This window comes from Bubalus kerabau, chromosome 1 (assembly GCF_029407905.1).
Source record: "Bubalus kerabau isolate K-KA32 ecotype Philippines breed swamp buffalo chromosome 1, PCC_UOA_SB_1v2, whole genome shotgun sequence".
NCBI lineage: Eukaryota > Metazoa > Chordata > Mammalia > Artiodactyla > Bovidae > Bubalus > Bubalus kerabau.
The window spans coordinates 2,945,729-2,959,657 of NC_073624.1; the positions used below are offsets into that span (position 1 = coordinate 2,945,729).

Here is a 13,929-nt window from a genome sequence, read left to right on the forward strand (position 1 = left end):
CCATCAAACCGCCAGGCCCTGGGGGACTGGCTCCTCTGCAAAAACCTTAGCCAGTAGCCCAGCTGACCTCGGGTCTAGCAGAACCCCACCCACAGGGGCCCCACCCATAGGGGCAGGATGCCCTCCAGCTCTCAGCTCCCTCTGGGACCCAGCACCACGTCCTAGAATGCCAAGGTCCCTGAGCTGAGGATGGCAGGGCGGTGGGGCCAGCCACCCACACGCCCCGCGTCTCTCTAAATCCGATGCCCTTTAAGAGGCAGGTTCCTCTGAAATCAGTTCCGTGGATAGTGAAACAGCTCGCCACGACGGCCTGCTCTACGGGCAGAATCACACAGTCACCAGCTGCAGCAGAGAGGGAGGTGGGCCTAGTGGGGATCGGACTCTGCAAGGAAGGGGTCTCTCCAAGCCTGTACTGTGCCCCCCACGGACTCTGCAGGGGGGCCTCGGCCCTCTGAGCCTGCACCATGCCCGCCACGGGCTCCAGGGGCCCATATGCGCCCCCAGACAGACACATGCACGCTCGGCAGCAGAGTCAGGGCTTCAGAAGGCTTGAGCAGCCGTGGCGGGTGGCGGGACCTGGGCGGGGCTCACCTGGATGCCGTCCAGCAGCCGGCTCATGCACCAGTACGTGTCAGCCTCCACGTTGCGCAGCACGTCCTCGGGCACCCGGGAGATGTCGGCGGAGTCCGCGTCCTCGTCGTCTGCGGGCGGGGGAGGGGGAGACAAGGAGCCGTCAGGTCTCAGGAGGATGTGTGCCGCGCTTACAGGAACGTGCCCCGCCCCCCCAACCCAGGACCCCCTCCCTCCACTTCTCTCGCTCTAACTGGACGACTTGTCTTCCACCTCATCACTTAAACAGGCCTCAATTTTAATACCTAATTAGTTGCAGGTAATTAATATTCTGAATCCTCTCCAATTAATTAACATAATTAATATATTGTAAAGCATTGCTTCTTGGGCATTTCACATCCTAAGAAGAGGGGATCTAAAATATATTACTTATTCCTAACTGACATCAGAGTTTTTCCATAAGATTTTTTAAAAATTCTGCTTCTAATGTATTAACAAATTCACTCAGTAATATGCCCTCTAAAAACCTGCTTCCAAGGTGAGACTTCCCCAAACCACACTGGATAAATACTGCTGGGCTGTGACCAGACACCAAGACAGCAAAAACACAGACGTGTCTGAAAGGAAGAACAGGCAGTGGTGCTCTAAGTAATTTCTTCCTTCAAGTACAAAAATCTAATGAGAAAACATAACTTAAAAGTTTCACAATGCAAAACAGATGCCTCATTGGAATGGCTTATCAGACATTTGAAGAAACTGATTTTAGATCCTTAGAAAAACTGCTATCATCCAGCCTAACACTCATAAATGTTTAAAAAATTGTGTCTCCTATTTCTAAAATTTTATTTACTTTTGTTGTATTTTGCAAATATGCATGGCATCCTTGCAATGAAAATGTTCTTTAAGAAAAGAAACATTTCGGCCTGGAATATATTTAGAAAGTTTTAAGTGGATAAAAATGACAATAATTATAATACTGATAACTGCTAACCTGCATCGAGTGATTATTATATATGCCAGGCACCCTGTCGTGTTTTAAACGCACTGACTCTATTATGGCCACCATCGCACCCCTGGGAAAATGGGGTGCAGAGACGCAACAAGCTAGCCTGGAAATGGGGGCGTCACGCATGGACCCGTGTCTGCCCCCAAGCCATGGCCAGGCCTTTGCACTCAGGCACGCCTCACACCTGACACAGCCGGACTCCCACCGCGTGCGAGGCTGGGGGAGCCGTCGTGGACACCCTCCCGCTCTGTTCTCTGTTCACAGAAGTAAGAAAGTGAAAACAGGGCGGGCGTTTCCAGCCCGGCAGCCCACAGGAGAGCCGACTGGCTGGGCCCTCAGGAGCCCAGAGAGGCTGCCACGGCCCCGACACGCGCACACCCCTCGGGGAACAGCCTCACGGTCCTGTACAACACACAGCAGCTCTGGCTCCAAGGCCCTGCAGGCCCCTGGGAGCGCGTGTGTCCTGTGCGAAGGAAAGAGCTCTCAGCCCCTCCTCCATCTGCTCCCTCCCTCACTCAGCAGGCCTTTGTCGGTTTGATCTGGAGCGTTCTTTTATTGAAATATAATTCAATTCGAGTGTACAATTCAGTGGGTCTTAGGACCTTCATGGGCTTAGGTAGCGTCGCCACTATCTAACTCCAGAATGTTTTCATCACCCCCAAACACAGCCTGAGCCCAGCAGCAGCCCCTCCCAGCCCCGGGGGCCCCGGGCAGCGTGCCGCCTGCCCCCTGGACGTGCCTGTGTGGCCATCTCAGGCCAGTGGACACGGGCCACACGGCCTGTCCTGTCAGGTGGTCCTCACTGCACACGAGGCTTCCAGGAGTGACCGAGCCTTCCCTCCTCTCTGGGGAAGAATGACCTCCCACCACACGCACGGGCCACGCCGTTTATCACCGCTCCTTGGTGGGCACTCCCCGCGCCCCTACAGTCCAGACCCTGGGGCGCAGAGATGAGGAGGAACCAACGCCCCCAAGCAGCTGGTGGATTAAAGGGGGAATCGACTTCAGAAATGGAAAACGGCCGACAGGGAGGGCTGTCTGTTCACACACAGGCCCCGGCGGGCAGACCCACGCAGCCCGCTCTCCCCTCCGACGTGAGATTGGGGTGAAGCGTGCTTCAAGGCCGGCTCTGGGCTCCCCCCCAGCCCAAGGTGCCCATAAACCTGCCCCCCGGAGGCTGCAGGCCTCGCTCTGCCCCCAGGCCGGCCGGGCCAAGCACCCAGCCTAGGAACTTTTTCCGGGAGGCCCATGTGCCCATGGGCCCTGAGCACCCTGGGGACGGAGCCCGCCTGACTGCGCACAGCGTCTTCTCCGCTGGTTGACAGGCGGGAAGTCACATCCCCCCCAGGGCTCCCTGCACTGCGCTGTTTGGGCCACGGGCACAGGGTCCCGCCCAGCATGACGCCTTCCTGCTTCAAGACCAAGATCACAGACAGGAGTGGAAGTGGCCTCTTCGGGGCATAGACTTCCTTGCTGGGAAAACGGCTTGGGCAGGATCGACTCGGCTTCCCCTGAACCAGAGCAGAGCTGACCGCTTTCCAGTCTCAGGGAGCCAGGTTTACAACAACCCGAGGGCTCCTTGGGAGTGTCTTTCCTCCACATCCTTGCTTTCGGGGGTCTCCAGACCATTGAGCTACAGGGCCTCACCCCTCTCCAGGTCACAGAGGAGGCGGGGCCGCCCAGGTCAGGACGGCGGGGGGTGGGCACCTGTGGGAGGCAGGCGGGCGCCTCGGCGAATGTTCTTGGTCTGTTTAGCGGGCTTATTATTTGATCCCAGGAAATGTCGCGGCCTATGCCAGGCGTCACTCCCCGCGACAGGCCATTTGTTCCTCTCTGACGTAATGAAGCACTGGCGTTTAACTCAGACAGCCCCCATGCCCATCTGTCTTCCGCAGGTCGAGAGAATCGGAATGACCCCTGCTGTCAGAATGAGATAAATACCCTCCTGCCAGAGAAGGCGCCCCCAGCACGGCAGAGCACTGGGAACAGCGCAGAACCTTCCAGAAGCCCCGGGCTGGGACTGCAGAGTCGAGGGACAGAGCAGAAACCACGGCGGCTGCCCTGGCAGGGGGTACAGGGGGGCACTGGCGGTACCGGGGCGGGGCCGGGGCGCAGCTGGACCAGACACCAACAGAAAAGCAGGCGCGGCAAGGCTCTGTCTGACAGGCCGCGTACTGACCCCTCGGCGAGCTCACACCACGGGGCGGGCACCAGCTCTCGGGGTCAAGACCCCCTGACCCCCGGATGCACACGTGCCCCCAGAGCTTGCCCCCTGCCTTTACGGTCCGCGGGGCGGTGGGGCAGGGGGGCAAGGGGTCTGCACCTCAGGTCAGCGGGACTCGGTGACGACAGAGAGGCCGAGGCCGAGGAGACGGGACACGGAGGTGAAGCGTCCCGGCCACCGGCCCGGGTTCAGGGGAAGAGACAGGACCCAAAGGGCAGAGCTGATGAACTCACAGGGACAGGAGAGCAGACAGACCCGACCGGCGCAGGCGGGAGTGGGGCCTGCACGGCTACACGGCAGCAGGCGTGTCCGAGCAGCGGGGCCGCCCCGGGACCTGGGCCGTGTGGACATCCTGACCCAGCCTGTGAAGATGCTGCAGGCGAGGGGAGTGAGGGGCTCGGGGCCCCCAGGATGGAGGGGGGCCCCCACACAGCCTCCCCAACTCCAGGCAGTGCTGAGCCCTCCCACCGCCCCGGGAGCCAGACACTCAGGGCCACAGTGGACTTCAGAAAACAGTATTTACAACAAACAGCCTACTTAAAATGACAGAATATAAACCAAACAGTTCATCAAAACCCGGCTAGATTCCACATCTTACCTTTATCTTTTAATCACAAACAGACATTAACGCCGGCGTGAGCAACGTGGTCTCGAAGCTGCACCCAGCCCTCCTCCCCAGCTTGTCCGCACACCTTGCTTCGGGGCTGGGCCTGTATCCTGGGGACACCAAGCTGGGGAAAGATCTCTAACCCCACGAGGCCTTCAGAGTGCAGGGGGCAAGTGCACAGGCCAACCCCAGGGAGGCGGCAAAGGCGCTGATGGCCAGGGTCCCGGGCGGAAGACCCGCAGTCCCGAGTGGACCACAGTGAACACGGGGGCGCACAGCAGGGAAGACAGACACTTAATTAGAAACAATCTCGCTCACCGCCTTAGATCACAGAAAAGCTTTAGAGGGTTTGCATAAATTCTTTGAAAATGCTGTCTGGCCATCTGATTGTTTAAAAAGCAATTTGAAAAACAACCACAATCTTTATCAACAGCTCCATTCATACGGAAAACTCCAGAACTGCAGGTCAGACACGACGCGAGAACACGGCTTAGACGGCGCCACAGAGAACCCGGGAGGCCCCGCGCGACTGGTGGGGCAGGAACCCACTGCTCTCTGTTTTCCATGGAAAGGTGCAGAGTAAGAAGTCAGCATCTGCTTTCATGGTGCAGTTATTTAGCAATGGGCGGGAGTGGGGGGGGGTGGCGGGGCGGCAGGGGGCCCGATGCTGTTTAAGGCACTGGGAGAGTTTAACTAAAAGTCTGCCTTTCCCACAGACAAACAGCACTGGAGCAAAAGTTCCCCACGGTGTGGTACTGCCCTTGCAAATTGTGAGAGGCTTCCGGGGTGTTTGGGGGTCAGAAGGATTAGAGTGAGGGGATCCGCTGGCTTTCAGAGGGGGGTCACCAGCAATCCTCCGCCAGACACAGGAAACGGTTAGAAAAATGGAAGAGACGGAGCCTCGTACGGAAAAAACCACACAGGGACAGAAGGGCTGCTTTGAAACATCCAAAAATCCGTCTTGGATAAATAAAGAGCAGGACTCTCCTGTGCACATTTCTGTGTCCAGAAGAAAGAAAAGGTGAGTGAGGAAAGAACAGGCAGGGTGAGGAGCTCGAAGTCCTGGGACACCATGATGAAGAGGCCGTCATGACGGCCGCCACCACCGACAGACAGACGGACAGACAGGCGGACGGAGGGCTTCTCCTGCGTTTCCACAGCGTGTCCTCTGTGCCAGGGTCTGTTTCACGGGAAGACACCCACCGGGGAGAACACCCCACCCGGCAGACGCGGGGCCCATGGGCAGGGAAGGTGCCTGGGGGACAGAGCCGGAGTCGGGGCTTGTCCACTGGCCGTCGTGGCCGTGCTGGGCCAGGTGAGGGGGCCAGGGCCTCTGACTCCACGCAGACAGGAGGGAAGAGCCCTGGTAGCTAGCCTCCTGGCACGGCAACAACTGGGGAGAGGCAGGGCTTCCTGCAGAAGAACAACAGCCCCCGTCCTCTCCTCCATTGGACGGCAAGAGAGCCGGTCCCCGCACAAGCTCCCTGAGCTGCGACCTGCTGGGCGGGACCCCCGCAGCCTCCCTCTGGCCCCAGGAGACCCCGGCATGGGCAAGGCAGGGGACACAGGCTGGAGCTTCACTCAGGGAGTGGGACCAGGGAGCTCACAGCGGGCATCCCCATGAGGTAAACGCAACAGGGTGGCCTGCCAACAAGAAAGGAGAGACGCTCACAGTTAAACACCGCCAGGATGCTCGCAGGTCCCTGGACACCCACACAGGATCCCACCCACGCAGGCTGGAGGGCGGCCTACCGCACCACAAGCTTCAGGAAGAGAGCCGGCCCTGCTGGGGACAAGCAAGGGCAGGGAAGGGGCCAACGTGGCCATTATGACCACGTCCATCACCCACCGCGCTCGAGCCCTGCCTGCAATGAGCCTCTTGGCGTAATCGGGAGCTTAACTGGCGATCAGAAACACCCCCTTCTCTATCAGCAAGCTGGAGCCACTCTGCGGTCTAATCTTCCGCATCCCTCGACCTGGGAGGTTTAAATTTGAAACGTTGACACGCTGGTGATGGAGACTCCGGCACTTAATTACATAGGTTTGGGCTCCAATGTAGGGGAAAAGTCCTGCTTTGGCGAGAGAGGCATCTCAAGACCATAAATTCACGAAAACTCCTTGGCCCAGCACAAATGACGAACGTTGATGATCAGACTGGCTGAGCAGTAGGAATGCTTAATTCTAACATAAGTAACATAAAAGCAGCTCAAGGTTACAGATCACAGGCCATCAAGAGCTTCCAATTCTGCGACAGGGTTGAGGACCCGCAGCCCTCGGCCGTGGGCAGACGAGGACCACGGGTCAAGGACAAAACACGGATGACGCGCTCCCTCGGGGTCAGGCAGGCCAGCACCATTCGGCCACATCCGACTATCCGCCTCCTGGCCCTGACAGGTACCCTGATGACAAGGACCCGCCTCTCACCACCAGCGGGGCTGTTTCCGTCCCCTCGCGCCCCTGCACACCCCCGTCATGGGTCTCCAGCCTCGCGGAGCGGCAGCCCTAGCAGAAGGCACGGCTCTGGGGGACAGGACACGGGGGGTGGGGGCGGTGGGCAGGCAGCCGCAGGTCTCTTCCTAGAAAAATGCGGTATCTGACCCCAGGGGCAAGGCCTCTGGGAGCACTTGGGAAAAGGACAAGGTTGGTGTGGGGACTGAGATCAAGCGTGAAGGGAAACTTCGGTATCCTTGGTGACTCTTGCTTTTATAATGTCGTTTTGATAAAAAGAACAATGTTTAATCTCACAGCATTCTTTTGGCTTGATGGGCTCTTTGATTTTTCCCATAACGCTGTGAGTAGAGGTTCTGGTAATGGAATTGCCATTGGTTGAAATACTGATTGATTCTCTTAACTCGTATTGAGCACTTGTTTGTGCAAGAAAACGCGGGGACGGGAAAAAGGTAAAGATGAAACAGAACCACCTGCAGAGCCCGGAGGAAGCGGGGCCGGGCACTCGGTCACTCACTGACTCACCGAGTCACTCGCTGTTTATCCATCTCCTTCACTGACCTGATTCATCTATGGGGGTGCGCGCCGCACACGGCTGTGCCCGCGAACAAAGAAACTGCCGCATGCAGAGTGAGCAGAGACCGGGCTCAGACACGGCCGGCAGCTGCGCGGACGTCCACACGGCCAGGCCGGGCCAGAGGTCCTGAGGCTCCAGGGCGCCCGGCCCAGACCTGGCCTTCCTTAGTGGGAAGGGGGGCCGTGGAGACATCGGTGCCCTGGAGTCAGCGCACGGGGCGGGGGAGCAGGGATCTGGTGGAGGACAGAGCTGTGGGCGGAAGAGACGCTCCCAACCAGAGCCTGAGAGCCGCCACCGCCACCTGAGCGTCTAGGTGGCACGACACCCCCACCAGCGAAGGCACTGCCAGGGAACACATCAGCTCCACGCCGTGAAATGCCAGACACTGCCCTCACCTGCAGAGGACAGGCCAGGCCGGGCCGCGGCACTGCCCGGCTACATTTCTACAGCACGTGTCAGCAGCTGCGTCCCTGCCCACGGCTGCACCTGTGTGCCTGTCCTCCCACTGCAGTAAGAGCTCCGAGAGCAGGGCCATGCCCACCTCACTCTCCGTGTCCCCAGCCCCTCCACTCACACACAGCAGACACCCCCAAACCCCCTACCAAGTGCCTGATGGCCTGCTGCCAGAGACCCACGGCCCAGGAGGGAGGGGGCACTCCACCAACAACTCGGCCCAGAACACGGCACGTACGCCAGCACGCTCTGTGAAGAGCGAGAAAAGAGTCTACCCGAAGTCTCTGGCCAAAGGAAATATCCAACTTATTGCTGAACTTAAGCTTCAACACTTTGGCCACATGATGCAAAGGGCCGACTCATTGGAAAAGACCCTGATGCTGGGAAAGACTGAGGGCAGGAGGAGAAGGGGACAACAGAGGACAAGATGGTTGGATGGCATCACTGACCCAATGGACATGAGTTTAAGCAAGCTCCGGGAGTTGGTGATGGACAGGGAGGCCTAGCATGCTGCAGACCACGGGGGCACAAAGAGTCGTACACAAGAGACTGAACAACGAACAATAACTTGCTTCCACGAATGGCTATGCAAACCAGTCCGTGAAGGAGGATTCATTCACACTGAAGAAGGCGTTCTTCCAAGTGAGGTCACGTGCAACCTGCTCCAACGGCCTCCTTCCCACAGAAGCCCAGGCTCTCAACAGAAGCCCAGGGCTCTCAACAGAAGCCCAGGGCTCTCTCAACAGAAGGCCAGGGCGCTCTCAACAGAAGGCCAGGGCTCTCTCAACAGAAGGCCAGGGCTCTCTCAACAGAAGGCCAGGGCTCTCTCAACAGAAGGCCAGGGCTCTCTCAACAGAAGCCCAGGGCTCTCTCAACAGAAGCCCAGGGCTCTCTCAACAGAAGCCCAGGGCTCTCTCAACAGAAGGCCAGGGCTCTCTCAACAGAAGGCCAGGGCTCTCTCAACAGAAGGCCAGGGCTCTCTCAACAGAAGGCCAGGGCTCTCTCAACAGAAGGCCAGGGCTCTCTCAACAGAAGGCCAGGGCTCTCTCAACAGAAGGCCAGGGCTCTCAACAGAAGGCCAGGGCTCTCTCAACAGAAGGCCAGGGCTCTCTCAACAGAAGGCCAGGGCTCTCAACAGAAGCCCAGGGCTCTCTCAACAGAAGCCCAGGGCTCTCTCAACAGAAGCCCAGGGCTCTCTCAACAGAAGCCCAGGGCTCTCTCAACAGAAGCCCAGGGCTCTCTCAACAGAAGCCAGGGCTCTCTCAACAGAAGCCAGGGCTCTCTCAACAGAAGCCCAGGGCTCTCAACAGAAGGCCAGGGCTCTCTCAACAGAAGGCCAGGGCTCTCTCAACAGAAGGCCAGGGCTCTCTCAACAGAAGGCCAGGGCTCTCAACAGAAGCCCAGGGCTCTCTCAACAGAAGCCAGGGCTCTCTCAACAGAAGCCAGGGCTCTCTCAACAGAAGCCAGGGCTCTCTCAACAGAAGCCAGGGCTCTCTCAACAGAAGCCCAGGGCTCTCAACAGAAGGCCAGGGCTCTCTCAACAGAAGGCCAGGGCTCTCTCAACAGAAGGCCAGGGCTCTCTCAACAGAAGGCCAGGGCTCTCAACAGAAGCCCAGGGCTCTCTCAACAGAAGCCCAGGGCTCTCTCAACAGAAGGCCAGGGCTCTCAACAGAAGCCCAGGGCTCTCTCAACAGAAGCCCAGGGCTCTCTCAACAGAAGCCCAGGGCTCTCAACAGAAGCCCAGGGCTCTCACAACAGAAGCCCAGGGCTCTCTCAACAGAAGGCCAGGGCTCTCAACAGAAGCCCAGGGCTCTCTCAACAGAAGCCCAGGGCTCTCTCAACAGAAGCCCAGGGCTCTCTCAACAGAAGCCCAGGGCTCTCAACAGAAGCCCAGGGCTCTCTCAACAGAAGCCCAGGGCTCTCTCAACAGAAGCCCAGGGCTCTCAACAGAAGCCCAGGGCTCTCTCAACAGAAGCCCAGGGCTCTCTCAACAGAAGGCCAGGGCTCTCTCAACAGAAGGCCAGGCTCCTCTGATCCGGAGGCTCCCTGAAAGACTGCAGCAGGTGCTGACCTCACCTTTGAGAATCACGGGCACACCGTCTCAGGAAAACAGCTCCCCAGCGCCCACCTCTCCCAGGAGAGCAGGCCCTCTTCAGCTCCTGCCCTCTCCCTCGCTCAAGAATCAGAAGCGGGGCACACACGGCCTTCCCGGGGCTCACAAAGATCATGAAACCCACGCCGTTCATCTGAGACACACCAGTGCCTGGACCGCTCGTCAGGCTCACAGGACGAACCCTCCCACACCTCCTCACTGCATTAAAGGGCTCAAACTCCTCATTACTCTAACGAGGAAAGGGGTAGAGGACTTCGGGTTAAGACCTTTCTGACCACACGTCTCCAAGCAGAAGCAGATTCTGTAGACAGGCTCGTCCTTCAGGAGGTGGACAGCAGTCATTTAAACAGAGAATGAGCTTTCTGGAGTCATGATCATCTGATGAAGACAAACTGATCATAAATCAATCCACTCAATTGATTTACTCCCTTTATCCAATTAAGTAAAAAATAATTCCTCAAAGGATAAATGGGTCTTTAAATCAATCACCAAAATGCTCGCTCACTCAAATCATCACTAATGCAGCCAGATGGAAAGAAAAAGTTGACCAACAGGAGACCCTCCTTGTTCCCGAGGGTTTGGGTGGACCGCACTCAGAGGGGCTGGAGGAAAGCTTGGGGTGCGGCACTGGGGCGGAAAGTCGCCCCCAGAGGGGCGTGTAGAGGCACTTCCCCCAGCATGACGCTGGAATTCTGACTTCTCAGCTCAGAGAAAGACCATCCCAGGGAATAGCCCAGCACAAAAGGAAAACCCGGTCTAGATCACCACAGTCAAATATAAAACGGTCGTAAGCAAAAAACTGAGGAAGTAAACAAACTGGATGAACATCTGCAGCACGGCACGGGCCAAGGAGAGGCATCGAACGAGCTACAAAGGACCGCTTCCCAGCAAGAAAACACACACGCGAGCCTGGCAGAAATGTGGGGCACCTGGAAATGATAGTTAGGAGAAAGTCAAACACAAGGAAGCGATCAGCAGCACTAGCTATCAATAAACTCAAACAAACATAACCAATTTAATAAACATAAAACGGTAACACTTCACAGTTTAAAGCACCCACCACGGGCACAGGTGAAGAGAAACAGACTCGGGACCCACGCGGGGCACTCACAGTACAGACGTTCTGCTCAGGGAAGGACGCACAGGCTTGGACACAGTGGGTCAGAGGCCACGAGCGCCCACGGAGCTCTGCCGCGCCCAGGCGGGAGGCAGGGCTGAGCGGGGCCCACGGCCCCGTCCTGCCACCCTGGGGTCTGCCGGAGGAGCTGGGCTTCCCCGCCCAGGCCCCGACATCCCAACTCCATCAGAACAGGCGGGGCACCCCAGGCCCAGGTCAGGATAAACCTGGTGCTGTTCTACCCGACTACCAAGGCCACAGCGAGAGCCCAGACGTGCTCTCCAGGAAGTCACACCGTGAGCACCTTGGCTGCTGGGGGACAGAGGTCCTTCTGTGCCAGCCCATTAGAAGAGCCAGCAGCCCCACCCAACAGGCATGAGTCTGAGCAAACTCCGGGAGACGGCGAAGGACAGGGAAGCCCAGGGCGCTGCAGTCCACGGGGTCACAACCAGTCGGACACAACTGAGCGACTGAACAACAACAAAGCTGAATGGCCTCCTTTCCACATTTTTTGGAAACAAACTTCTGTTCAAAATAATCTAATCCACTGTGCAGCTCTCCAATTTGTCCATAAGAGGAAATTTTCCCTCGACAAGAGCCCTGGGGCCTCCTTTAAAATATGGGGCCCTTCCTTCCCTGCTGGTCAGGTGGCCTCCCGGCTCACAGCCCAGCAAATGCTTCGGGTCCCCGCAGTCTGGGAGGGGAGTCAGCCTCTGGGTGTCGAGAAGGTCCTCAGAAGGCCTGGCTGCAGGCAAGTCCCACAAGTGGACCTCTTCTAATTCGTGCCCAGCATTTATTTTGCAAGCAGCACACCTGTTCTCCACCCCCGCCTGTAGGAGCATTCAGATGTAGAAGGGTGTTGCAGGCGGCAGCCCCACCGTCCTGCACGGCCGGCACAGAACGACTGTGGCCACTGATGGGGTGGCAGGTAGCCTCCCACACCACAGAAAGGCGTGTCCCACACTCGGGTCACAGCTCCCGCGTCCCAGGTGGACCGTCCACGCCGTGTCCCACACTCGGGTCACAGCTCCCGCATCCCAGGTGACCATCCACACCGTGTCCCACACTCGGGTCACAGCCCCCGCGTCCCAGGTGGACCGTCCACGCCATGTCCCACACTCGGGTCACAGTTCCCGCATCCCAGGTGACCATCCACGCTGTGTCCCACACGCAGCCTGCAGCTCCTGTGTCCCAGGTGGACTATCCACGCCATGTCCCACACTCAGCTCGCAGCTCCCACGTCCCAGGTGGACCATCCACGCCATGTCCCACACTCAGCTCGCAGCTCCCACGTCCCAGGTGGACCATCCATGCCGTGTCCCACGCAGCCCCCAGCTCCCGCGTCCCAGGTGGACCATCCACGCCGTGTCCCACACGCAGCCTGTAGCTCCCGCGTCACAGGTGGACCGTCCACGCCATGTTCCACACTCGGGTCACAGCTCCCGTGTCCCAGGTGACCGTCTACGCCATGTCCCACACTCCGGTCACAGCTCCCGCGTCCCAGGTGGACCGTCCACGCCTTACAGAAGCACACCAACTCCTGCAAACCCGAGCAGGGGGAGGGCAGGGGCAGCCACAAGCTTCTCCCAAGAGCCCTTGGGTGGCCTGAGGGGCTGGACGCCTGGTTCCACGCCTGCTCTGAGCCCACGCCCAGGCTGAGGACGAGGGCACAGGGACGGCCTCGCTGGGCCCCCAGACCAGCCCAAGGGCCTCACGGCCTGTCCAGGGCAGAGCCTGGGCAGGGCACATGGTCAACCTCGTCAGCAGAGTCACCCGAGCCACCACGTGGCCATCGCCCTGCGCACCTGGAGGCCAAGAGGAGAAGCCGACGCGGACACAGGTCCTCAAGGGACACAATCCTGCTCCCCAGTCACAGAAGAAAAGCCGACGAGCTCACACCTTTAAATAAAGGGCAAGTTAGCCACAAATTAGCTGTCATCTCAAATGCAACCAGGCCACTGAGTATTCCAGCATTCCAGCTCACCCCAGTTTTTTCTACATGGAGTTTTCTCTCAGCTTTTTCTGTGGCGATGGTTGCATTATAAATATAAACATGCGTCCTCCTGGAAGCTGGCCTTGGTGGTGAGGGTTTTCCACTCTATCACACACCCTTTGAAGCCATCTTTCAGGATGCTGGTTAACAGGCTGGGCCTGGTGCTCTGCCGGCTCCGTAACCACCTCGCTGCCCTGGGCTGCAACGTCATCTGAAAACTTCTCCACTATCAGGAACGCATCCGTGAACATCTTTCTTGCATGAGGGGTCTGATCCACGTTAAGAATCGTTTGCTTACAACAAGCATCTCAGATGAAACTGGCAGGTGAAGAGTAAGTACATTTTCAGGGCTCCTAGCAAATCTTACTAAAATATTTTGAAGGAGAGTTTGGAATTTACACCATAGCCAGGACGCCCAAGACTGTGGCCCCACCATCTCTCATCAGCGGTTCCTTCTTTCCACCTCTGGGAAGGCTTAAACAGCTCAGTAAAATGAGGTTTAATTTGCACTGTTTTGCATTCTGGTGAGGTTTCGCGTTTTCGCAGCCGCTCCTTAAGCCCATTTCGGACTCACTGAGTTATCTACGCAGCCCTGAGGCGTGGGGCGGAGGTGGGCACTCACCCCCAGGAGCGGGCTCTCCGGGTTGGGATTTCAGACCCCTGGTCTCCTGCTAAGCGCAGCCCTCAGGGGCAGAGGCCAGGCCTCCCAGCAGACGGGACAGGAACCAACTGGCCCAGCTCACCGCAGCTGCAGGATCCCAGTTGCCCCTAGGAAACACACAGAAACTGAGGACCCCAAATCACAACACCCCAGATGAATC

The 13,929-nt window shown here is 58.1% G+C and overlaps 1 protein-coding gene across 3 annotated transcripts in view; it reads right to left on the reverse strand.

The window, feature by feature from the left end:
- Positions 1–13,929, reverse strand: part of TBC1D22A (TBC1 domain family member 22A) — a 259,570-nt gene that overhangs the window by 99,231 nt on the left and 146,410 nt on the right. For all 3 annotated transcript variants that reach the window (XM_055561649.1, XM_055561589.1, XM_055561514.1), the window contains one exon: positions 592–701. In XM_055561649.1, the coding sequence (XP_055417624.1) occupies positions 592–701 (110 nt within the window). The remainder of the gene's footprint in view (positions 1–591; positions 702–13,929) is intronic.